This window comes from Gobio gobio, assembly GCF_949357685.1.
Source record: "Gobio gobio genome assembly, chromosome: 3".
Taxonomy (NCBI): Eukaryota; Metazoa; Chordata; class Actinopteri; order Cypriniformes; family Gobionidae; genus Gobio; species Gobio gobio.
Window position 1 is genome coordinate 35,345,323 of NC_137099.1, and position 27,501 is coordinate 35,372,823.

Here is a 27,501-nt window from a genome sequence, read left to right on the forward strand (position 1 = left end):
AAAATAAAGCTGATTTTCAGCATCATTACTCCAGTCTTCAGTGTCACATGATCCTTCAGAAATCATTTTAATATGCTGAAAAATATTTCTTATTATAATTAATGTTGAAAATGGTTGTTTTGCTTAAAATTTGTGGTTTCCATGATACATGTTTTTCAGGATTCTTTTATGAATAGAAAGTTGAAAAGAACAGAATTTATTTGAACATTGTAAAAATCTTCACTGTCACTTTTTACCATAACCAACAACTAAAGCAACGTTCTTTTATAGGTAAATCTCGGCAGTTTTTGGTGGAAGTCATGATGTTGATGTTGTTTCTATACTAAGGTTTGGACTATATTTAAAGACTGCTTGATTAGTGTATAAAAGAATGATCTCAATCTCCCTGAAAAAGCCAGCTAACAGCTGAAAGAAGGAATTAAAAACATGTTGTTTTTTTTCACAGCAGAGATCCCCTATGACCCTCTAACTAACTACCACATTTTGTTTTGTGGTATATGTGTTTCCTAGAAAGCACTTTATTTTTATAATGTATAGAATAAATGTGTTAATGTCAGTGTATATATATATATATATATATATATTATCACATTACCTCTTCCACTGCAACTGACCAGTTTCTGCATGAAACTGTAATCCTTTTTTTTGTGTAAGCTGTTTTATAGTAGACATTTACACTACTGTTTAAATGTTTGGGGTCAGTAACATTTTTTCATGAAATTGTTGCTTTTGTTCAGTAAGGATGCATTAAAGTAATCAAAAATGACACTAAAGACATTTATAGTGTAACAGACTTGTGTGCTGTTCTTTTCAACTTTGTATTCATCAAAAATCCTGAAAAAAATATGTAACCGTTTCCACAGAAATTTTAATCAGCGTGACTGTTTTCAACATTGACAATAATAAATGTTTCTTGAGCAGCAAATCAGCATATTATGATTTCTGAAGGATCATGTGACACTGAAGACTAATGGCTGCAAATTCAGCTTTGTCATCACAGGAATAAATTGCTTTTTAAAATATATTAAAATAGAAAAGAGTTATTTCAAAATGTTTTACACTCTCAGAAAAAAGGTACAAAGCTGTCACTGGGGCAGTACCCTAAGGTACAAAAGTGAAAAGCTGTGTACACTTAAGGTAGTAATATGTACTTTTAAAGTACGGCAACACTTTATTTTACAGTGCCCATGTTACATGTACTTACCATAGTAATAACAGTAAATTATGCATAATTACATGCAACAAACCTTCAACCAAACCCTAATCCTACCCTAATACTATAGTAAGTACATGTAATTAATTAATATCACTCAGAACCTTTTCGCTTTTGTACCTTAGGGTACTGCCCCAGTAACAGCTTTGTACCTTTTTTTCTGAGAGCTGTAATATTAGATCAAATAAATGCAGACCTAATGTAGAATTGCTGATTCTTGTATTCTTGCAGAACTCTTCAGGCATTTGACACTACCTCCTACAAGTCATTTTCCTTTCCCTTACTATCCATCAAGCTGCTGTTAAATGGTCTCAAGGGTGTTTGTGTATAATAGAGACAAAAAGGGTATGCCAAACATTCTGAGTGGTATTCCCCTTTAAACGTAATTCTGGGATTTGGTGAGCACTTTCCCCTTGTGGCTTACACTAATCATTGATTAACACATACTATACTATTAGCGTTCCCTGGTCAAGGAGCAACCAGCTGCCAGGTGACCCAGATACTGTAAACAGAACAATGTTAAAGTGAGTCATTTAGCAATTGCTTATTCATACACTTTGTACAGTCACAGAAACTTTCATGCTCTGAGTTTAGTTTCAGCTTTTGAGAGAACAAAACAAATGTTGAAAGCTGACGGTGTTAACGGAACTGAAAATTAGTTTTTGCTTTTGTATGTTTCAGAAGACTTAAAACAGTCAGAACAGTGTCACAGATGGTTAAGCAGTTATTAAAACAGTGTGTTTGCCTGCCACAAGCTGTATTCGTCCAAAAAAATGACCTAGGGTTTACTAATATACCGTGTGAAGTTTTGAAACCTGGAAATGCAATGTTACCTTTAAACATGGTTTAGAATGGTTCTGAGGTAACAATTTCAATTGCGAAAAACCCACAGGAACAGGAAGATGATGTCATGTCTTCTTTTGCTTTACAGAAGTTGAATTATTCAGTCCCAGCCAGATGTCTGAAAAGATCCTTCTGCGTCTCCTCAAGCACCCCAACGTCATCCAGGAGGTCAAATATAATGAGAAGAATAAGAAGGCCATCGAGCATTACCTTTTCCACCGCAACAAGCCCGTGGACTATTTCATCCTCATCCTGCAGGTCAGCTTGTTTGTTTGGTCCAGGGCCGTGGAGGGCATAGAGAGAAAGGATTGAGGTTATTAGCCTAGAACAAGCTGGGATTTTCGCAAGTATTTAACACGCCCAGTATGAAAACCAGCTAAGGTACCTACGTGAAAGAAGAATGTTTAGTTTAGTGAGTTTTGTGAAAGACAGCCATGCTTCCAAAGGAATTACTGAAAGCCTTCGTTTGCAAAAAACTAATTCGTAGTAAAAGTAAGTTGTTTAAAATGTATTGAAAAGTCTGACCTTCAATGTGATCTGTTCTCTAAGGGGAAGGTGGAAGTGGAGGCAGGGAAGGAGGGAATGAAGTTTGAAGCTGGAGCTTTCTCCTCGTATGGGATCATGGCTCTCACCGCGTCTCCAGGTAAATACAAATAAATAAATGTAATTAATTTGCATTGTTCTACAAAGTACGAAAAGTAGTATCCTATATACTATGTGCTCTGGTACTTAATGGTATTTAAGATTTATGTATTTGAATTGCATATAACATTTCCATATATTTGGATTACACAGTTTTAACATAAACTGACAAATATGCATCATATTAAGTTTATTCGTTTGTCATACATAAAATGTAGGAAACAGGTAGGATTTCAGTAATAGTAATAATACATAGAATGTGTTTTAAATACACAAGTACATAAATACACAAACACAGGTTTATATACGTATCATCAATAAGTCCAGTTTGTTTTAACTCATACATTTAACTTATTGAATATTACTTGTTCCGCAGCTAGACAGACTTTAAACATATTTATACTTCGTAAAGCTGAACTATTTGAAACTGAAACTATTTTCAGTAAAATATCCAAAAACCACTAGGCCAGTGTTATATATTTTGTTCAGTTGAGTACTTACAATATCCCAAAAGTTTCCAACTATTTGTAAATCGTGAGAAAATTGCTATTTTAACCAAGGAACCGGGACGTGCGAGGGAGTCGCCTGTCAATTGCTTCATATCTGCGATACCCTCAGTTTTATTTTGCAGAAACGCTTTACTCTCACTGTAGTGTGCAACAAGTGTCATAGCAGCCGCAGAGCTAACCCTAACCCACACACAGAGTAACGTCATAACATCATTTTTAACACACTCAGATGTATCTAATATGATAAACAGAGCTGCGTTACCTCGTACTCATGACCGGAAAAGCGGAAATGGCACCGGCGACTGTGTCATAATAAAAGTACCGCTGCTCGCGAGGCGTGTGTTGCGTTCATCTTATTAGCAATCGCTCCAGCAGCCTTGCTCAGCTCCACACCACTCTGCTTCATTCTAAAGTAATAATCGCATCCATGAAGTCCTATCCCGATTATTTTCCACCGAGGTGAAGACCACATGTCCCAAGATTATCCACTCAAACGTGGCGTCATCAAACTACGCCTTTGTTTTGAATAGGCGACCTCTAGCGGACGGAAACGTTACATAGTGCACCTTTAACGGACATTTTTTTCATTGTTTTTACAATGAACAATGGTTGAGAAGATTCCCCCCTTCTACATGTAAAGCGTTTTGAGTACACAGAAAAGCGCTATATAAATGTAACAAATTACTATTATAGCTATATGTGTTTCTCATACTGAAGTGTTAACAAAAAATGTTTTTTGAAAATATGATTATTCAAATAAAATCAAATGGGTGCAAATAGTTATTAATAAACTATGCCATGATTTTTTGAGTGCATAAATAGTACTTTTTTTGTACCCTTGTTTCATTCAAGTATGACTGACAAATATACATCACATTATTAGTTTGTTAATGTTAAAACTGTGTAATCTAAATGGTTGGATATTTTCTATGCAATTTAAATACATAAATCTTAAATGTATACTGCAATCTAAAATTCCTTCGATAGCACATGATACACCCACACACCATGCAACAGTGCAAGCAGTTGTGGGCAGTATTAGGCCAAAAAGTACATACTTTGAAGATCCACAGGAAGTGGAGCCTCATTCTGGCACCTTTGACATTCTGTTTCCACTATGATTTGGTACTATGATGCACTAATTACAGTCAGGCGTTATTGTATGCAGAATGTGTTTGAGACACTATCAGAAAATAACACCGTATCACAGAAGCTTTCGTTCCAGAGGTCACATGGCAATAAGAATGGGGAGAGAATTTTAGACAGCCATTTGTTTTGCGAAATGATCGAGATTCTGCTATATTGTTTATTCAACAGTTGACATATTTGTGCAGCTATCAGTGTGCAGGATTGATTAATATATAAATACAAACGATAAAAGACACTGTTTAAAAAAAAGCATTTATTATTATTTTTATCACCACAATCCTGCATAAGACAATCGGTTTGGGAAATAGATGGATGAATGGGATTATTGTTATTATTTGTATTATTATTAATCATAATATACTATTATACTACCAAGTATAGTATAGTATAGTTTAATAGACATACTCTAGCTTGCCAAGCAACATTGAAACTGCAAAATAGTGACTACTAATATGTTAATTCTAGTTCTTCCAGTGTGATATTCTTCTGCTTCATATATTACACATTTTTGGGGGGCATCCACTGACTCTTTTGAAATAACTGCATGGTGTTTTCAAATCATTTTGAGCATATTTAGATCCATCAGAAATTGATAGGGGTTTAATATTCTGCCAAAATTTAACAAAGTGTCAGATGTGCCACTAGTTAGGGGACTATCACAGAACATAGGTGACCTCTGGTGGTGAGAACATGGGCCTACAGTAATACTAAAAGTGCTTTATTATAGGGGAACGGAGAATCGTTATCGTTATAATGTGGATTAAAACAAGTGGTGTCTATTTATTTCTTTACTCCTAGAGCTCTTCAGTTCTTTTCCCTTCAGTTCTACATTTTCAGTCACCTGTTTGTTTCCCACTCTCTTTTGGTGCTTTTCTCTTCCTCCTATTCCTTCTCTGCAGTTTCTCGTACCTTTGTGGTCAGTAGGGCTGAGTCTGTTGCTGGATCTCCAGGTATTGTTAAACCAAAATGACTAATCAAACAACGGAAAGGTCAGACATTAGTCTGTCTGTTACTCCCTGTAAATCATACCGTATGTTATAGTAAACCCACAGACTCCCTCCCACACATTTCTACTTCACAGGCCTCCTGGAGTAAAGGGTGACAGCGGGGCCATACGCACGCACACACATACCCCTGTACATAGTCACCCACACGCACATGCACACACATACTGTTCCCGGTTCTCACATACCTCATGCTGACTACCAGCATGTAGGGTTGAGAGTTGGGCCCCTTCAGGCCAGCATTGGAGCCTTGAACTAAAGACGCGGTGGCTCCCCCACTCCACTCACACATACAAACACAGATTACATACATTCCAACCAAATTGTGGCATTAACACACCCCACTGTGGAAACCTGTGTGTGTATATGTGTATGTGCGTCTATGCGTGAGAGCAAGAAAAAAAAAAAGGTTAAATATATGTGCTCGAGTGTGGAAGTGTGCATATTTGAGTGTCTGTTACCAAGTATTTTGTGTGTGAGTAAAGTCAGTGTTTGTGTGTGTGAATTCCCCCTCTTTATGAAGTGGAAAACATAAGCTGTGTTTAATTAAAAACAAGCCAGTCTTCACTTTGAAAGCTCTTAGGCTTTTTATCATACTCTTGCCAGCGGCAACCCTTTTACATACATGAAACACCCCCTTCATAACTAGCAATGCAATTATTGAGTTCTAAAAAGCTGTTACAAGCTATTATAAAATAATATACCATGTGCTTAGTGTGCTACTTATTGTCCCTATAAAGTTGTATTTGAGGGTCTAGTCACTAAAGGGTTCAGTGTCATAAACATTTACAAACACACTACTGTTCAAAAGTTCCGGGTCGGTAAGAGGTTTTTGAAAGTCTCTTTTGCTCACCAAGCCTGCATTTTTTCAATCAAATATACAGTAAATATATTAAATATTTTAAAACATATTTTTTTTGCTGTGATGTTAAAGTATTTTCAGCATCATTACTCCAGTTCCCCTTCGAGGGAACTTGGGAACGCCCACAGCGTTGCGCGTCTGAAGTATGAATGAAATCAAGCCAATCTGATTGGTGGTGCGTCATGACGTAGTAGATGACGGCATACCCGGAAGATACAAAAGGGACGCTGATGCAAACACACAACAGCTTTTGCTCTTCAGCGGAGCGCTCTATGTGAAAAATTGTCTGTCTATTTGGTGTTGTTTGTTCAATATATATATAGAAAGATGGCTAGTGGGCAACAATTCAAAAGGTGTGTGCACCCGTGTCCACGATTCCTTTCGGGCACGGACACACCTTTTGTGTGTGCAATGCCTGGGCATGCAGCACGCTAGGGCGGCTCTCGAGGGAGCCGCCTGTAGCGAGTGTGACAAGCTGTCGCTCAAGGTGTTGCGCTCACGGCTGGCCGTGTTCAATGAGGCCGGCCAAGCCCACGAGCCCCAGGGATCTGGGCCCGCTGTTGCTGAGGCTCAGCGGTGCCGTAGATCATGGGGCTCATAGCGGGACCTCGTGACAGGATATGGGACTGCTGAGGCACTTTCCCTATCCTCGTCCGAGGATTCCGATGTTCTCCCGCCCCGCATGGAAGCCCGCGAAGCGGCTTCTTCCCGCGGGGGCGGAGAACCCGATGCTTCAGCTGTTTGGCTCCGAGGAGTCAGATGTGCTGAGTGTCGAGGCGGGTGACGTGGAGCCTGAGCCATCGCTTCACGCACCCGCTCCAGAGGAGCTAGTGGAGGTTTTGTGCCGCGCCGTGGCGGGGATGAAGGAGAGAGAGAAACACTTTCTCCTGGATTCCCCGATTTCACCTTCTGGACTTTTCGGCGGCGCGGTTAACACCGTCGTCGAGAGTTCCAGGAGGTGAAGAAACAGTCGGCGGCTTTCCAGCAGTATCTCCCTCGTCGGTCCAGCTCCTCGGGGAAGGCTGTCTCAAAGGGACAGCCTCGGCCGTCTGCTAGCTCCTCGCACCGGCAGGTGCAAAAAGAGAGCGTCGCTTCTCAAGCCCCTCCCGAGGGAGCTTGGCAAAAGAGGCGGTGCTCTCGTGGTAAGCCTTCCGAGCCTAAGGTCGATCTGAGGACCGTCCTTCAGGCGAAGAATGCTTCCACCAAGCGGTGCTAGCTGCGGCTGGACCACTTAGAGCTGTACCCCCCGGGGTGGAGCGACCGAGGTCGCTTTCCCCCCGGAGCTCTCGGGAAATCAGTGCTGTGTTCCCGCCGTCAAAGACGCTTCGGGCCTCACTGATTTCCCGCACACGCACGCTGTGTTCGTCGCCTCCAATAGGACTTGCGACTGGACAGCAAACATGTGCACCCACCGAAAATCCGGAAAAAAAAAAGATTCAGGTTCAAGATGCTCACAATTCCAGCCATCGTGAGTCCGATCCAGTCAGAGGACTGGTTCGTCACGATAGATCTAAAGGACGCATACTTCAATATTTCCATCCTTCCATGTCACAGGAAGTTCCTGAGGTTTGCTTTCGGGGGCGAAGCGTACCAATATCGGGTTCTTCCCTTCGGCCTGGCACTCTCCCCTCGCACCTTCACCAAGTGTATGGATGCAGCTCTGGCTCCGTTGAGACTCCAGAGCATCCGTATACTCAATTACATCGACGTCGCGCGAGATCGCGGTTCGGCATCGAGATGACGTTCTGGCCCACATAAGGTGCTTGGGGCTGAGACTCAACACGAAGAAGAGCATGTTGACGCCCTCCCAGCGGACTACGTTCCTGGGGGTTGTATGGGACTCCACGTCGATGCGGGCACAAATGTCCCCCGCGCGCGTCCATACTGGCGATGGTCTCCAGAGTGAAGCCAGGCCGCAGCCTCAATGTGAAGCAGTTTCAGAGACTGCTGGGGCTCATGGCAGCAGCGTCCAACGTGATACCTTTTGGCCTGCTGCACATGAGACCCCTACAGTGGTGGCTGAGGGCCAAGGGGTTTTCCCCGAGGGGAAATCCGTTTCGTATGATCAGGGTAACGCGCAAATGCCTTCGTTCCCTCTTCATATGGCGGAAACCTTGGTTCCTGTCCCAAGGACCAGTGCTGGGAGCATCATGTTGCCGGAGAGCTGTTTCAACAGATGCTTCCCTCACTGGCTGGGGCGCGGTCATGGACGGCCGCTTTGCGAGAGGTCTGTGGGAGACCCGGCATTCTTCATGGCACATCAACTGCCTGGAGATGCTGGTGGTCTACAAAGCTCTGAGGAGCTTTTACTCTGACCTCCGCGGTCACCATGTCCTGATACGTTCAGACAACACCTCGGTTGTCGCGTATCTCAATCGTCAGGGGGGGGTTGAAGTCGCGCCCTCTTTGCAGACTGGCTCATCAAATCCTCCTGTGGTCCCAGGGGAAGTTATCGTCTCTCAGGCCGATGTACATCACCGGGGACCAAAACCAGGGAGCAGACGTCCTGTCGAGGCAGGGGCTGAGGCCCGGGGAGTGGCGACTCCACCCAGAGGTGGTGGAGGCCATGTGCGAGAGATTTGGCCCAGTGGAAGTGGATCTGTTCGCGTCTCGAGAGACGTCCCACTGTCCACTGTGGTTTTCTCTCAGGCATCCAGCTTCGTTAGGGCTGGACGCCATGATGCAGACGTGGCCGAGGCTACGTCTGTATGCATTTCCCCCAATCGCTCTGCTGCCGGGATTTCTGGAGCAGGTCCGCCGGGAGGGCATCAGCCTGCTCTTAGTAGCACCCCGGTGGCCCACTCGAGTATGGTTCTCGGACATTATAGCTCTGCTAGATGGCTCTCCGTGGCCCTCTGAGGAGGGATCTGCTCTCGCAGGCAGGGGGAACAATATTTCACCCCCGGCCGGAGTTATGGATCCTCTGGTTCTGGCCCCTGAGGGGGCTTGGTACCTAGAGGCGGGCCTGTCAGCAGAGGTGGTCGAGACTTTACTCAGCTCCAGGGCTCCTTCCACCAGGAGACTGTACAGCCTCAAGTGGAACGTATTCTCCACTTGGTGTAGAGAGTGTGAGGTGGACCCAGTTAACTGCCCAGTGGCTTCAGTGCTGGAGTTCCTCCAAGATCGCTTCTCCTCTGGTCTTACCCCGTCCACCCTGAAGGTGTACATGGCTGCCCTTGGGGCTTTCCACACACCTCTAGGTGATGGACCTTTGGGGAAGCACCATCTGGTTGTACAGTTCCTCCGTGAGGCTCGGAGGATGAGGCCTGCAGCTCGCTCCAGAGTCCCAACCTGGGACCTGGCAGTGGTACTTGAAGGGTTGGCTAAGGCCCCCTTCGAGCCACTGGAGTTGGCTGAGCCAAAGAACCAGACCCTGAAGGTGGCCTTTCTCCTCGCCATTACCTCTCTTAGGAGAGTGGGAGATCTCCAGGCCTTGGCGGTCACGCCAACTTGCCTGGAGTTTGCCCCTGGCAGAGTGAGGGCCATATTACACCCTAGACCGGGTTATATACCCAAGGTTCCATCTCAGGGAGCCCGGTCTCTGGTTCTTCAGGCTTTCCATCCCCCTCCCCACCTGACGGCGAAAGAGGGGAGACTTCACCTGCTCTGCCCTGTCAGAGCCTTGAGTATTTATCTGGAGAAGTCTTCCCACTAGAGAAGGTCAGACCAATTGTTGGTGTGCTTTGGCTCACCCAAGAAAGGGCTGCCTGCATCAACGCAGACGATCAGTAATTGGATTGTCCAGGCTATAACCGCGGCTTATAGGGTGCGCAATTTGCCTTCGCCCATGGCTGTGAGGGCCCATTCCACCAGGAGCATGGCCTCCTCGGTGGCCCTCCTTTCTGGCGTCTCGCTTCAAGAGGTATGCGAGGCGGCCGGGTGGGCCACCCCGCACACCTTCATAAGATTTTACAGTCTGCACCTCCCGGTGACGCCTTGTGCTCGAGTGCTTGCGTCCTAAGTGTGCCTGGGTTCCAGCTTCACACTGGGACATGGGGTGATTTCGGTGTGGCCTAGTGGGTATTAACGTTCCCAAAGTGTCGTCACTCGACGACGCAGTGCGAGTTCCCTCGAAGGGGAACGTCTCGGGTTATGACTATAACCCTTGTTCTCCGAGAAGGGAACGAGACACTGCGTCTCGTCGCCACACCTATCACGGTCAGAGCGCTCGCTTCATCGCAAGTGCTGTTGTGTGTTTGCATCAGCGTCCCTTTTGTATCTTCCGGGTATGCCGTCATCTACTACGTCATGACACACCACCAATCAGATTGGCTTGATTTCATTCATACTTCAGACGCGCAACGCTGTGGGCGTTCCCAAAGTGTCTCCTTCTCGGGGAACAAGGGTTATAGACATAACCCGAGACATTTTCAGTGCCACATGATACTTCAGAAATCATTCTAATATGATAGTTTTCTCAATTTTGCTCAATTTAAAAAGTAAAATTATTGATTTATTACATTTTTCTTTATTCATATTAATTGTTAAAAAAGTGATAGTGTACTTAAGTGTTTTGAATTGTAAAATCTGCCATTCGGAATAAAAAGCAGTTTTGGAAACACTACTCAATTCTTTCATTACTCAAAGAAATAGTCCTGCCCCTAACTCATGTCATTGGTTGAGCCATTGTTGCTACATAAGGCTAATCGAAAATTTTGTTAGATAATTAATATTCATTAGTTTACAGTGTGTCCCCTCCCTATCGTGCCCTTGATTTTTTTTTTTGTGTTGAGTTTTTCTGATTTTTTCTGATTACTAAAGTCACAATGCATTCCCTTTTCCTCTGCAGAAAACAAATCCCCCCCTCGATCATTTGGACTCAACCATTCTGACTCGTTAAATCGTAGCGAGCGGATTGAAGCCATCACACCGTCACTGGGCAGCAGTAACAACCAGCTCAATGCCTTCCTGCAGATCTACGTGCCAGACTATTCTGTCAGAGCGGTGTCAGACGTACAGTACATTAAGGTAAACAGAACAGCACAAACTCGCCAACTCGCTTGCAGTTTATGAACATGTTTTCTTGTCATTACACAACATAACCAACATGCCCAAAACAATCAGAATCAATGTAATCCTTCAGAAGACATTCATTGCACCTTTTTAATGCCATTGTGGGGCTTTGGGTTCAGACTGTGGTCTAAACTGTGGCCTAATGGCTCTATTTCAGTGGTAGACTGACCATGGTTTGTTGGCTAGCATAGACTGTTGCTCAATTACAATCTTTGGCTTTGGCTTAATGGCAGATGTGGATTAAGGTGTTGGCTCTGGGACAGATGTGGACTTGGGCGCTGAGTAGGGGCCTGTGACTTACGTGGGCACTGGTTTAGTGTCTATGGCAGATGGAGACATGAGCTCTGACTTGGTGGTCATGGACATGGGCTCTTATGTGGCCATAGAATGAGCTCTTTTTAAAATAAAGGCTCCAATAAAAGAGATTTCCATAGATAACGGTAATTCCATAGAGGAACCGTTTCGGGCTCCCCAAAGCCCAAAAGCACTGGAAAGGTTCCATGGATGTTAAAGGCTCTTTGTTGAATCTAATATATGAAATAATACAAGCAGTTTTTTTAATGGAACTGCTAATTGAACCTTTCAAAATTGAAAAATAATTCAATAAATTGTACACATTTGTTGAGTATCATATTTGATACATCAGGCTTTTTATGGCTCATAGTATGAAATAGGAGAATATGGAGCTCATACTTGAGGTGGAAGAACACCAACATTTTATTTAGATGGCCAAACCTTGCAAAAATATGCAATTTGGTGCATGTTTTGATGCAAGATTCTCACAGCTTTTAATGTGAATCAATGTGATCTTTATAACAGTATAAAAGACTACTTACACAACATGCATTTAAATATCAGTAGTCGCTCAGTATCTCCCAATCATATGCCTTAGTAAGATATAAAAAAAGTACAAGCTATCAGACAACAGAAGGCATGTAGAAGATTGTGTGCAACAGGTTTTTCTATGGCTGATAATGGCTGTTTATCAAATATAATACAGTATGCTTTATAGGGTTAAGTGTTGTTGTCAATAGGTTTGTTGGATTGGAAACATGGTAAATTCTCAAAAGAGCAGTCTTATGAGTTAAATAGTGTCTTAAATGAACTTAAAGCTGCTGTTTGTAACTTTTGTTGTGTTCAAGATTTACAAAAATTATATAATGGCAATATACAACATGAATCCATTTTCCAAACCGTGTTTTTGTCTTACCCTGAATCATTATGGTACACTTATAATAAGTGTTTATATAGGGACTATTTCAGACCGGTCTGGTAGGAACCGCTGCGGTGGAGCACAGTCCCTGCGTGACTCGCCATAGACATAAACAGAGAGAAGTAGCTCCGGCTGCAACGTTCTTCCGCAAGACGCCTGCAGTTATGTTTATTAACCGCTAGAGCGCAAAAAGTTACGGACTGCAGCTTTTAAGAGTGACATTCATTATAATGGGTTTATGTGAAGATTGTTTTAAGTTCACTTAAATTAAAGGTGGTTATTTAATAAATGTTTGAAACTGATAGCTTTCATTTAATTGCGATTAATTACAGAACAAAATCGTGATTAATTAGTATTTTTTTTTAATCGATTGACAGCACTAGAACAGATTTGTAAAAAACAACAACACCAACACAACAATATTCCAGCCAATCAAAAGAGTGTGTGGGCAGAGTCTCACAACAAAATGGATAAGTATATAATGTAATGCATTTTAAACCATTTTACCATTAATGAAATATATACTGTGACTGGTGCAATCTTTGTCTGAAAAGAGGTTTATGTATCCTTTCATTTATTTGCCAGATCTGAAGTAAACTATCTATTGTTGCTTCAGTATGGCTATAAAGGTCATGTAAAATTATATTCAAACCCACAATAGACCCTTTTAACATGAAATAAAGCACATAATCAGTACCTGAAATTATCATTGTCATAGTTTGTTTGTTGTTGTTCCAGCTGCAATATCGCAGAAATAGAAGCTGCGTCTAAAATAGAAACGCTTGTTGCGTATTGTTTGGACAAAAACACTGATTACCATGGAAAAATACCTTTCATCTTTGCGCCATCTGGTTAGGAGGACACAGTTTAAGATGTTATAGTCTCACGTAGCCAGACCTTCAGACTGACGGCAGAAGGTCTGGACTTTTTCCACAGATTTCATTGGTCAAGGACCACCCAAGAGGACGTTTGGCTGACATGTAACACAAACAATCACAGTTTGTTTTGTTCCGCATCATGTTTATGGGTGTGAAAATGTAAAGTCGATGTCTCTGCAATAACAGGCTGGTGTACATCTATGAATCCTTAATTCAAGAACGTTGTTCAAGTTTACTGCAACACGAACGCCACGAACTTCACATACTTTTGATAATCCAGCGTTTGGTTGATCCTGGTAAGCGCTCATTGTCACAGTTGTAGACAGGAAAGCGTTTTTCTCGCGGACATCCTGTATTCAACCAATCAGATGACGCCTTCGAAACTCCTGAAGTGTTTCCAGAAAAGTGTGCCATATGCATCAGACATTCTGCCAACGGTCCATGGGCGTGGCCGAGACTAAAAATTTTATAATAGGTTTTTTTTTGTAACCCCCTTTTCCATGTGTTTTGACAGGTAACACGCCAGCAGTATCAGAACGCCGTCGTGGCATCACGTATTGACAAGACGCCACAGTCTTCAGAGAGCGAGTACACCAAAATCGAAATGACTTTGACAGAGCTCCACGACGGAGTGACCGACGAAACCACCGCTCTGTTCAACCAGACACAGAACTGCGTCGCCCACAACAAGTCGAACCACACGGGACACAGTGAGGGGGCCATCTAGCCCTCAGTGGGGTGGTGGAGCGAAGCCCATAGCAGAACCCTAGAGCTGCCTCACCACCCCAAACCACTCTAATCTGGTAGTGCAGTACCACTGGGGCCAGAGCTTGGGTTGACCCAAGGCAAAATGGGATAGTCCAGTGAAACTCATCGGTCCCATTAAGTTTTCAGATAAACCACAGTGTTTATGTCCCCCAGCCAAAGAGTTTGGAGGATGGACAGTTTTGTGCTCCGACGAGCCCCTCCAGCTACACTCAAACTGCCCAGTGATGTTCACAAACACAAACGAAATACTCCAGGCAGACGCTGTAATAGGGTAAATCAAAGACTGTTCCAAATACTGCTTTGAAGGAAACCGTGAACCAAGAGCATTCTACTCACATATTTATTTATTTTGTATGCGTTTGTACATACGTGCATGTCTGAGGATATAATTGTCGGCACATGCACACACCTGTCTGTACGTTGTGCATGTGTATGTGTGTGCCTCTATGAGTGTCACTGATATCATGCACATGCTATATACACGTAGTTATATAGCAAAGACATCATTGTATATGTACTGGTGAGGGTCTTTTACATGTATATTTCAGAAATGGCTATTTTTACTGTTCTAAATCTGGTATATCCCACAGTACCTTGACACCTTTTTAAAAAGATGAATCATTATATTGCCTTTAAAAAATCATATTAATTTTTTTTTAACAAGTGCAATGAAACACGTTTTATTTAAAAGATGATTTATCATGATTACTGTATTGTAAATTATAGATTATTTGTGTCATGTTTGTATATTTGACATTTTGGATGAACAGGTCCTATTTGTCTGCTTTAAATGTTTAATTCCTATCAAAGGCACAATAACTTTACAAGTTAGAACGCATTCTTATTCGAACTAAACGAAAGACCTGTCTTTAGGACTTTATGCAAGGGAGAATCCATATGCATCCGTGCAATTCCTAATCCAGCCCGTAACAAAATGAGTCTTTACCGCGTCATTAAAACAACTACTCCATTAAATTGTTCTACCCATCACACGTCTGGAAGCGAGGTGGCTCCTCCATTCTTCTTGTATTACCTGTAATGTTGACTTCAATGGTTATTTATATGAACGCTGGAAACTCATGCTATGCATACAGTCGTATTTAGAAATGAACACAAATGTACTGTTTTGTTAATGATAAACCACTTACATTTTCTCTTTGAACCGTCACAAAAGTGATCCCTTGCCATACTCCAAATTAGCCTGGCTCCGCCCTCCTACGTACTTCCGCTCAATTTTCATTTTCTTTCAGTACTCCGTCTGGGATTGCGGTATATTCTGTGGTTTTCTCCGGTCAAATTTTAACCGGTCCAATCAGCGAAGAGAGGGAGTGGCTGGGAACGCTGACGTTGATGTCGTGTGCTAGTTTGAGATGATATACGTCACGACCAAACGTTAGCGATTGGTTATGGCACATCCGGAGTGACTCTGGGCAGATCCAATAGTTTTAAACCGCCTTCAAGGAAGTTAACGCTTGTCAGTGGAGAGTGGCCAGACTCTCTGTACAAATGAAATGTACAAGAGTCTGGTAGGACCAGGCTAACTCCAAATGACCAGTTGTGGCAGTTTTGCTCCCCTCATTTTACAAACCCAAACAGCTTATCAACAAACAGAGTATAACTCATTCCAATACCTATTCCTATATGTTCTTATAGGTGGCAGCTGCATGACCCTGTTTCTACAATGTCAGACTTTGTGGTAAATCTGATTCAGGCAACTTTTAAGACTTCACCATAGATGTTTTCATGTGTTCCAATGGTTACTTGAACCACAACAGATAAATAATAGGAACGCATCACTTGCTGTATTCTATTATTTATACATGGGTCAGTACCACAGACACCCACTGCTTGGCACTACGTTCTAACATTTAGCCAAATTTAGCCAAACTAAACCTTGATAAGGTTGTAATCTTAAAACTGATGCTCTTTATACCAAAGATTTTACATAAGAGAGGTGAGATCAGAGATTGTTGGGTTTTATTTAGTAAATGAAAGCCAACTTTGATTCTTTTTTCGTAGAAAGATGCTCTTGTGGGGTTAAATACAGGTTCTGGCTTTTTACATGTTTTTTATTTTTTTTCTAATTTGCTTTGTTAATGAATTGTAGCTACTTTGTAACTAAAATGTAAACCCTAGGGAGGAAAATGGTTCTAGAGAAAGTGCTATTAAACATTCATTGGTTTCACTATGGTACTGTGTTCTTTCTGCACTTTATTTTGCATATTAAACAGCAAATATATTATGATTGACTGTGAATGTTGCATCACATAATTTTTGCTTTCTACTGGATAGACAAATGACTTGTCGGACTGGTAAGGCTCATATTTTTCCTTTGTTTGAATGTTTTATACCATGTTTAATGTGCGATATGTAGTACATGGAGCTGTATTTTGGACAAGTGGCCGACTAATTGTCCTGTTGCTCAAGCCATGTTAGACTGGAGAAAACCTGTTATGAAATATAAGTGTAGTCATTAGGCTCTCAGAAGTAAACACGACAGGAGACCAATGGTGAATTTATTAAGGAAAATTAATCTTTATTTTTACATTGCAATGCAATTTCCCATATGTATAAGTTTAGAACTCTATAAATCAGAAACTATCATAAATCCAGGAAGCATAATTGAAATTTGAAGACATGAAATCACATGCCCTAAACAAACAAAACGACAACAAAACAAGAGAAATGGGATTAATAAATGCCATGGATATTTTGCTCTTGATCTCTTCTACAGACACAACCGTTTTCCACCTTTGCTTATCTGAAAGCTAAAAAAAAAAAAAGAATGTTCGCCTACATCAGGAGCTAAAAAAAGATTTCAGAAATTAGGAAAAAGGTAAAAAATAGAAAGGAGCAAAACTCAGTATATTAGTAAGTTATTGGCATGTTCAACACGCAACTGTAAACTATGCCAAAATATAATATGAAAACACTGGTTGAAACAGATACGCAATGCTATCTATGACTAAACGGACGAGATCTTCACCCGTTAAGGAGGTATCTAGGATAATGACTACTGGGATAATTGGATGAATACTGTTTAAACTCAATGCCTCTATTATATTATTTTTAAAATAGAATCTTAGCCAGTTTCCCTTGCATAGACAACTAAAAAGGACAACTGCCAACACCAGTGCAAATTAGCCCAGGACTAGATTTGATCCATGTCCAGGGAGCCAGCCATATTACATACAATACTGAGTTTGTATAAAAAGCTAATGAAAACAGAGGAAAAAGAAATGCTGGATCGTTTCTTTTACCAGGACAAACACTTGCTCTATACTGTGCTCTCTAAAGCCTGGACCAAGAACAAGGTATATTTTGAAAGAGCTGCCCCATTTTAGGATGTCCAGTTGTTTTAAAACTATAACACAGATCAAATATGCATTGTACATTTAAAAAATATATTTAAACTTCTTTAACTGGTTCCTTGAAACAGACGTTTGAAAACCTAAAAAACTATCTTTGTGCCTAACCACAAACCATTGTACTATAAGTCCTACTTGGTCTTCCCTTTTGAAAACTGACAGTCAGACCCATGAAAAACTACATTCTCTGAAATAAAAAGAACAAACAGTTACAATATGCATATGAGTAATACAGGTTGCACTATGGATTGGGTAGCTTCATTCAATCAGATCCTACATACTATTATCTTAATAGTAATAATGCATATAAAAGTCACACTGACCATCCTAATCTACCTGTTTCATGCACTTGGGACACTTCCCAGAGCTAAAACCGCTTCCTCCCTAAAACCGTGAACCGTCGTAACACTCGAGAACAACATTTATTTCTTAAAAACTCCACATCCTTTACTGTGGGACACCTACAAGTGAATAATGAGACCCTTAAAGCTAAATCAAACAATTTCTCGACACTGTTTTGGTCCACATGAGTTCACACATTAGCCAGGACTACATTAATTTCCATAGAAACAGTCACTAGAGCAACAGCACTCTCTTTATCAGTTTCAGAATGCCCAGCGGTTAACTCCATTTTCCTATTCTCTCACTGGCTGATGCATCTCGACAAGCTCCTCAGGCCATACAACAGTTTTATCCATTGTTTTTTGCATATCAAGGTCACTTACTGTGTGTTTGAATAGTTTGCATCTGTCTTCTCTCAGGCAGACATCAATGGCACGTAACAACTAAGATAAAACTAGACCGTTCTGTTTAGCTTATATAGGAGCATCAAAAATACAGTATGTCATTGTTTAATGTGACATCATCGAGCAGGTAGTGAAAAGATGTGTCTGTGTGCGTTCGGACACAGAGGCATCAGTTTGCTACTCTGTAGCACTAGCTCTTGCCAAAATGTCTGCATGAAAAAAGATGAAAAACAAGAGGTTAACAACAAACCTAAAAAAAAAAAAAAAAAAGCACCGGCTACATGCTGTTGCCAAGTAACTGGATTCTTGTGTTGGCCGCATTTCCTCACGCACGTCACAATGAACCATGCTTCGTGTTTTTTTTGTGTGCTTCATTCAGATTCCCAACACATACAGAACTTCAACACGGACACTCTGCCAACACGCACTTGTTACAAAAGGGACAATTATTGGATACAGAGCTTTTACCGAAGGTAATCTGCCGGGATGGCCAGGCTACTCAAAAGTTGTGTCTAAACTGATAAAAACTAATAGTAAAATCTGACTATTACATACCTATAAACTAAGTTGTGTATCTGTTAGGATCCAATAACTGACTTTATATGAAAAGTCTTTGTATGAAAGTTAATGCAAGACTTAGCCAACATGCTACATGTATGATACATACATGACAGTCTCATGTAAACCTCCGAGTGTCCTTCCGCTGAGTTTCCATTGGATGTTTATCACATGTGCTTATTTAGTGGCTGATAAACGATTCCAGATAGCATCCAACGTTCTTTTGAACAAACTTTCGTTCATTCTTTTTAGTCATCTTTACAGGAGGGTAAACTGAACTCTGGTACTATGAACATCAGCTTTTTGAGCTTGGTTTGGCAATTATAGTCTACTTCATACATCCACTTCTCCTTTTCTACCTCACTCGATATCATCATCCTCATCATCACTCTATCACCATCGTCCTATGAATCTTTACCCTAGAATAGGCCAGAAACATCTACTCTTCCTCCTCTTCCTCCTCCTCTTCTTCATCGTCATCTTCATCGTGGCAGTGTGTTATTTCCTGTGGCGGCTGAGCAAACAGGTGGGGCGGTTTGATTTCGCTAATGGAGCGCGTGAGCTGGTTTCTTTTGCAGTCGATGTCCTTGCAGTCCACACAGTGGCGGTTGCGTGTGGCCAGAGGAGACTCGGTTTCTGTGTCTACATGGGCGTGCTCCACTGTGGACTCATGGGGCATCTGGGTAAGAGAGAAGAAAAGATGGAAATAGTAAAAAAAAAACAACAACAAAGAAACATGTTTAACAGGTACGTGAAATGTAGAAATGTAGGTGTGTTTCGGTAGATTTGAGAGGAAGTGTTTGTGTAATAGGCAGAACCGGTATTTCTGTACCAGTTGGTACTTGAGTTAGAAAAATGTAACAATTCGTTTTTTTCATTCCAAGCTTTTCTATTTTCAGTACCGCGGCTACTGCCCAACTTTATTTGGAACATGCGCTTACGCCTAGTACCTTTTAATCTACCATTCTTACCGCTGGTAAGATTTTTAGAAATATTAAATAGAAGTCTCTTGTGCTTACCAAGCCTGCATTAATTTGATCAAAAATACAGTAAATACAGAAATATTTTGTACTATTTAAAGGAACTATTTTCTATTTAAATATATTTACAAATATGTATTCCTGTGATGGTAAAGCAGAATTTTCAGCATCATTACTCCAGTCTTTAATGTCACATGATCCTTCAGAAATCATTCTAATTTGCCGATTTGATGCTCAAGAAACGATTATTATTATCAAAGTTTAAAACAATTGTGCTGCTTATATTTTTTGTGGAAACAATTATGCATTTTTTCCCCCAGAATTCTTTGAAGAATAGAAAGTTCAAAAGAGCAGTCTCTACTGTAACTAATGCATCTTTGCGGAGTGAAATTCAGTCACACTTTAGTTCAGGGTCTAATTCTCACTATTAACTAACTATTAACTTTGACTTTTTCCTCAATAAACTCCTAATTGCTGCTTATTAATAGTTAGTAAGTTCGATGTTATGTTTAGGTATTCGGTAGGATTAGGGATGTAGAATACAGTCATGCAGAATAAGGCATTAATATGTGCTTTATAAGTACTAATAAAACTGTTAATATCCTAGTTATATGCATGCCAATAAGCAGCTAGTTAATAGTGAGAATTGGACCCTAAACTAAAGTGTTACCCATTTATTACCATTATATTTTTTGTGTGTATTGATATTAACATTTAACCTTAAATAATTATATTATTATAGTCTGGGGCATAGAAGCCTGACGTCGTCATACTCAATTCTAGTCAGAATATGAGTGACTAGACAATATGATTGGTCCGAACAGCTCTGGTTCGAGCATTGTTGCTCCACAACGGATCAAGTCCAGACCAAACTTCCCGACCTCAAATGTTGTGGGCGGGGCTAGGTTCGGCTGGCATCCAGGCTAAGTATTTGTATAACTAATCCAAGCCAATGTTTATGGGTGTGTTTATATGTGTGAGTGTGTTTATAAGTATGTGTTCTCACCAGTACATGGGCGGCTCTGAACAGGTAGCTGAAGGGGTAGTAGAGCAGGTTGATGAAAGAGGCAGCATACAGATCAGCATAACGCATCACCTGAGAAGCAAACAGAGTCTGCCGAGAGCCACTGCGGAACAGGCTTCCCATCATCCCGTAGCACATGTCCATGTCATGAGTCACTCTCTAGTGAACCAAGAGGCACAGAGAGAGAATTACTGAATCAACATGTAATGTATAACATCACTCTTGTAGCTAATTCATTCCATCTAAATATTTATAGGCTGTTGATTACCAAGGGCAATAATTAAACTTATAAGACTTCAAATCTGCCATTACAAGCACAATTCCTGTTTGTTTATGCAAACTGAGGAATGAGTCTAAATGATTGTCTCAAGAGCATTCCACAGATACTCTTCATGAAAATAATCCATAATATCTCTAAACTCTTTTAAAGTTCTTAGGGCACTACTTTTTATCGAAATTGTGTTTGCGTCAATAACTCAAGCCTATGTTAATGGGTGTGGGTATAGATCGGGGTGTTAAACTCAGTTCCTGGAGGGCCACAGCCCTGCAGAGTTTTGCTTCAACCTTTATAAATGCACCTGATCCAGCTAATCAAGTCCTTCAGGCTTAAGGCTGCAACATACTCCGCAAGAACAGAGAAAAAGGTTTGCGAGAACAAAATGACGTCATTTTGTTCTCAGAGCCCTGGTTTGGGAGTTCTCGCAGCTCGTTCTCGACACATCGTCTGAGCAGAACTTTTTTCTTGTGGGTGTCCGAGAACTATTGTGTGATTGGTCAGAATTTTACAGTTAGCGGTTTTAAAGTGAGTTCTTGCCACCTCGAGAAAACGAACAAATTTCTTTGTTCTTGCAGAGTATGTTCCAAGCTTTATTTGCAAACCACAGGTTTGTCTGTTGGAGCAGGGTTGGTACTAAAATCTGCAGGGCTGTGGCCCTCCAGGATCTCAGGTCAGGAGTTTGACACCCCTGGTATAGATAGACAAGTCACACTTTATATTAGGGGCCAGATTTACTAAACAGGGCAAATTAGCGTAAGAGCGCAATTCCACAAAAGCGCCAATGGGAGCACGTGATCTACTGATGACACACAAATTCCTAATCCGGATCATTTCCATAATGACCAACACAATCTACTAAGATCAGCGCAAATTAGCGTCTGGTTTTGGGCGGTAAATAATGCAGCATGACATGATTCATTTAAATACTCTCCTCCCATAAATTTTGCATCTGAAAGGGGAACTCCAACAAAGGCATATGCAATAAAGTCAACCACAAAAATAAGTGTGTCCACACTTTTCAAGCGCTATTTTTTCCACTGCTTGTCTTTAGTAAAACGTGACAGCAGTTTTTTAACGCCAAAAGAGGGTTTGCGTTGGTGCAAGCTGTTAGTAAATCTAGCACTAGGTGTCTTTAACTAACATGTACTTACATTAAAAACATTTTTTTTTAGGTACAATGTACTTATTGTGTTCATGTTGCATTGTAAAACACTTTTGTTGCTACTGAGGTGGGATACAGGAAGGTTAGGACAGGTTTGGTGGTATGGTTAGTGTGGCAAGCAGGGTGGGGCCAAGAGCTGTGGGAACGGAGCGAGGCCGCGAGTGCTAATGAGCGTCACCGGTGCGCTACACCAGCCTCGAGTCTCATGGAGGAGCTGAGGAGTGGTGACAGTGAAGGACGAGAGAGGACCAGGCCTGGGACTTGTTGTTGTTGTTTTAGTTACTTTCGTTTTATTATTTGTTTATTTTGATATTAAAATTAATGTTGAACGTTCGCCGGTTCCTGCCTCCTCCTTACCTGAGCCTTAAACCTTGCTACAGTTAGGTTTAAGGGAGGGTTAAGGTGTAACGGAAGGGTCAACAGTGTAATTATAAGGGGCTTTCACACTGAAGGAACCTTTTCATAGTCCCTAGAACAAACGGCAAAAGTACCGGCTTTTTAGCATCTTTGCACCGCAGAAATTGGGAACGATTTTTGGGGAACTAAAGCCGCTTTTCCACCGCCGGACATTTAAAAAAAAAAAAAGCCATGTACACACACATTATATATTTACTCCGCGAACATTGAAAACAGTGATAGATGGACCTCTCAACCTTTACGCCAAGGAGAAAATCCAAACTAAACATGATTATGAATTTCTGCTCAGTGACAGTGGACAAAAACCACACGGCAAACGCAAATACTTTTTCATATACTGTCTACTTTCTTTGTATAACAGTTCTATCTAATAACGTATTAGACAGAACTGTTAGACAGATCGTGAACTAATGAAGACGGAAAATGGGAGCACTGCGTGCTTATGGTTTTGTCAAGTCATGTCGTAAAAGATCGTATTTAAGAGTTTAACGCACACGAACACCACCATAAAGTCGTAAATACCAGTGGGAAGCTCGGGATTTTCATTAGGCCCCGATCTTTACGAGTTGGGGGCGTTTCGGCGAGAAACATAATAATACCACTATACTTAAAGATATTTAGCAGTGATATTGTCAGGCTTTTCTATTTACAGCGATAACATATGATAACTATGATAGCATTATAATATGACAAAATAATACGATAAACGATTAAGTTCACAGTGCCTTCATAAATAAATTAAAAACATAAAAAAGCTAAACACACCGGATGCACATTCCTTGCTCTTCCACTTTCTGAAAGTAGATTTTAATAACCTTGCTGTATTTTTGTGCAATTAATTAAGAGAAAGTACTCCGCCATCTTACTCTGGCGAAAGTGACTGACGTCACATGACGTCGTAAACACGACTTCCTACCTCGTAAATACAAACTTCCCAGGAGGACTTGAACGCACCATTAGACTCAAAATAAATGTCCGCCGCGCCATCAAAATAAAAGTCACAACAACAAGTGTGGCTTACAGAGTTCCTACTCACGGTGCGAATGCAACCAGAAAAATGGCCCTAAGGGAACATTTAGTTCTCTGGGAACCACCCTGGTGGCTAGTTCCTATAACTAAGTTCCTAGAACTACCCGGTGCGGTAATTCATTACAGCTGTTAATGCAGTTGTACAGTATTTAAAAAATTAGATGTATGTAAAAAACATGTACGTACACAATAAGTGCATTTTGTCAAACGATAAATTTAAATTTAAATGTTAGTACATAGGAGTTAAAGACACTTCATATAATGTGAGAACGATAGATACATACTGTAAACTGAAGATGAAATTTCAGCCATTTCAAATCTAATAAAACAAGATCAAAATTTAAATATGTTGAATGTGCGTGTGTGATTTAGTGTGTGTCTGTGTGTACCTTCATTCTTCTCTGGATGGCACTGATATCTGGCCTCTCATTGCTGCTGCTGTCCAAATGCCTACGGAAAGAAAGAACGTGAGCAAGAGAAAAGTCGAGCCAGAGTGCTTTCCTCTCCTTCTGGCCAAAGAAATTGGGATATGATCCAGCCCTATGACTCTAGAAGGTCGTATAAGGATAGCGAGAGAGATTATGGTGTGTAATTACCATAATGTCAACCCGAATGTTCTAGTCGGAGATGTTCACATAAGCTACTCAGACTTATTTCTATGGCCAAAATGCCCAAATGAATATGCATAATTTGAGTAATCAACAGACAAAACCACAATACAACACACAACAGAATTTAATCAAATGCCTTATTGATTAACTTTGTATTTAGTTTTTATTCGTTTATTTAGCAGGACATTAGTCATTTGCTATCAAGCTCTGTTAGGTACATTAAACTGTATTGTTATTCAGTGTTAATAAAACATCAACAAAAGAGGAATTATTAAACAGGAATATTATGAGATAACTACTTAACTCCATTTTACTGGTGAAGTGGTACAAGTCAGATTCAGAGTTTGTAATTTGTAATTAAAAGCACTTTCTACAAGTAGGAATCTAACAATTAAGGTCATTCTGAAATGGTGAGAACGCATTAAATAGATTTTGTGATGCTGAAAAGCACAATTAAAATCACTGTTGATGGCTGTTTTGTCGATTTTGTTGGGCTAATGTAATTCCTCTGTTGATTTTCATCCTGTGGGTCATGGCCAATTCAATTCAAATTTTAACCTCATGAAATAAAAGGGTGCCCATTTTTAATTCTGAAATTTGTACATCCCTGAGACATATATAAATCACTAAATTGCATGCACACACACTGGTATTCCTATCATTATGAGCACATTCCATAGGCGTAATGGTTTTTATACTGTACAAACTGTATTTTTTTTATCCCCTAAGCTTAAACCTTCTCCTAAACCTACCCATCACAGAAAACTTTCTGCATTTTTACATTTTCAAAAAACATCACAGTGTGATTTAGAAGCGGTTTTCCTCATGGGGACCAAAAATGTCCCCACAAGGACAATGATTTTGTCTTTGTGGGAAACATTTTTCCCCATAACATAGGGTTTACCTGAACCACACACACACACACACACACACACACACACACACACACACACACACACACACACACACACACACACACACACACACACACGCTGAGGCAGCTTTACTCACTTGTATAGTTCTGCCAAGAAAATGTCCAATCCCTGCAGTTCTTCGAACAGAGCTGTGAATGAGAGGACATAACCCTGTCATGATTGGGTTTCACATCTCTTCCTGAGCCTTTCAAGTGTTAACATCTTATCTCACTCTCTTTTTCCTCTTTCTCTTTGTGAGAATCCTTTTCTTTATTGAGTTTCTCACAAGAAGGTCCGATCAGCGTAACCACTTGTGTTGTGCTTTTCACAACGACAGTGTTTGCTTTGTAATAGAACTACTGCTCAATACAGAAAATAAAGTAGTTTCTAAGGTTACGACACCAAGTAATTCCTGTAGTAATGGTCATGATATATAAAATAGTTATCGGAAGTAGGCCATTGATTATTATTACAAAATTGATAGTCAACTAATTTAATTTATATGTGAACAGGGAATACATTTACATCAAAATGAAAATAATTCTTCATGGATTGGAACCCCAAAATATAACTATAAATTGCTATAAAAATCTATATTACAAAATATCACATCGATAAATAGGTTTACAGAGGATATTTTCTGCAGAGATCAGCACCAAAACTCTACTTGCAGCTATACATCACTAATGTGCTTATGCCAACAATGCTGTGTGCTGCTTACATTCTGTGTGAAACAGGTCAAAGGCTTATTTTACTGAAATATGGCAATACTCACAGCTTTTGTCTGTCCACACGTGCAGCTCCTGAGCCAATTCAGGAATCACCAAGAATGTCCGCCAACCCTGTCGCTTCTTGGACTTAAGAATATCTCCAAAAATATGATCCCCAATGTACACAATATCCTTGCCTTTTGCTCCAAGCAAATCACACACAGTGTCAGAGGAACCTGGACAAAGATGACAACATACATTTTTAAAATAGAGTGACATTTTCACATATAATGTCTATGGCATATTCAATGGCCAGAGAAAAATTGCATATCGAATCAATTTGAAATAATTCTATCACAATATTTTCCCAGTTGAACATGAGATTTGCTGTTTCTGTCTGAATATTTTACTTTGTCCTTTCAGCCTTGATATCCCAGAAACAGTGATATGAGATGTTTTTATGTTTGTCTTAGCATAATTTTAACCACAATTACTATATTTGTCAAAATAATCTCACTATGACTTTATCATGAATATCTCAGCCAATCAATGCTCTCACAGGTTTCCCCTTTAGTGAATAAGGAAAACACTTTCCAAGATCCTATTTTGTAAAATGTGCCTTAACTAACATTAACTAACAATGAGCAATATATTTGTACAGTATGTATTAATCTTTGTGGTCACACTTTAGATTAGGGTCTAATTCTCACTATTAACTAACTATTAACTACGGCTTTTTCCTCAATAAACTCCTAAATGCTGCTTATTAATAGTTAGTGAGTTAGATGTTTCGTTTAGGTATTGGGTAGGATTAGGGATGTAGAATACGGTAATGCAGAATAAGGCATTAATATGTGCTTTATAAGTACTAATAAACTGTTAATATCCTAGTAATATGCATGCTAATAAGCAGCTAGTTAATAGTGAGAATGGGACCCTAAACTAAAGTGTTACCATCTTTGTTAATGTTAAAGTTAATAAAAATACACCAGTTCATTGTTAGTTGTGTTAGCTCAGGTACCATTAACAAATAAAATAAAACTTTTGATTTTAATAATGTATTAGTAAATGTTGAAATTAACATTAGCTAAGATTAATAAACGCTTTAGAAGTATTTTTCAACTAATGTAAACTTATGTAGTTAACTAATGTACACACGCTGTGGAAAAATAGCGTGAGAACGTGTTGATCTGTAATAGACTAGTGATCTAAATGTTAGTCATCAACAGAATATGTTTCAGGGCCTTGAGGAGATGCATCATTTCCAATTTCCTATATATCATAAATTAATTTCCTATCATCACTATAAAGCTGCTTTGAAGCAATCTGTGTTGTGAAAAGCGCTATAGAAATAAAGGTGACTTGACATCTGTGAGTGTGTCGTTTGCATCTTTATCCAAAAATTCCCAGTACCTCCAGAGTAAACAATGCCATGTTGTAAAGGTCCAGTGTATGTTCCTATTTTCAGCCGCCCTGTGGTCTAGGATAGAGAACAGACCAATTAATATTTAGATGTCCAAACTGTCTGAATATTCATTCAGTGTAATTCAGTGGTGATAAACCAGAGGGCCGGGGCCCACTCGGGGGCCTCAACGCGTCAAAGGGTGCCGC

At 40.5% G+C, this 27,501-nt stretch overlaps 2 protein-coding genes across 3 annotated transcripts in view; one reads left to right on the forward strand and one right to left on the reverse strand.

Annotated features, from left to right (window-relative positions):
- cnnm2b (cyclin and CBS domain divalent metal cation transport mediator 2b) overlaps positions 1–16,285 on the forward strand; it is a 58,288-nt gene extending 42,003 nt beyond the window's left edge. The window contains exons 4-8 of the mRNA XM_079811574.1: positions 2,145–2,314; positions 2,606–2,699; positions 5,256–5,306; positions 11,012–11,190; positions 13,841–16,285. Of these exons, the coding sequence (XP_079667700.1) occupies positions 2,145–2,314; positions 2,606–2,699; positions 5,256–5,306; positions 11,012–11,190; positions 13,841–14,053 (707 nt within the window). The 3' untranslated portion in view covers positions 14,054–16,285. The remainder of the gene's footprint in view (positions 1–2,144; positions 2,315–2,605; positions 2,700–5,255; positions 5,307–11,011; positions 11,191–13,840) is intronic.
- Positions 16,286–16,605: 320 nt separating this feature from the next.
- Positions 16,606–27,501, reverse strand: part of nt5c2b (5'-nucleotidase, cytosolic IIb) — a 32,898-nt gene continuing 22,002 nt past the window's right edge. For both annotated transcript variants that reach the window (XM_079811577.1, XM_079811578.1), the window contains 6 exons: positions 27,304–27,370; positions 25,956–26,126; positions 25,278–25,329; positions 24,045–24,105; positions 20,753–20,929; positions 16,606–19,445 (listed from right to left, as the gene is read on the reverse strand). In XM_079811577.1, the coding sequence (XP_079667703.1) occupies positions 19,206–19,445; positions 20,753–20,929; positions 24,045–24,105; positions 25,278–25,329; positions 25,956–26,126; positions 27,304–27,370 (768 nt within the window). In that variant the 3' untranslated portion in view covers positions 16,606–19,205. The remainder of the gene's footprint in view (positions 19,446–20,752; positions 20,930–24,044; positions 24,106–25,277; positions 25,330–25,955; positions 26,127–27,303; positions 27,371–27,501) is intronic.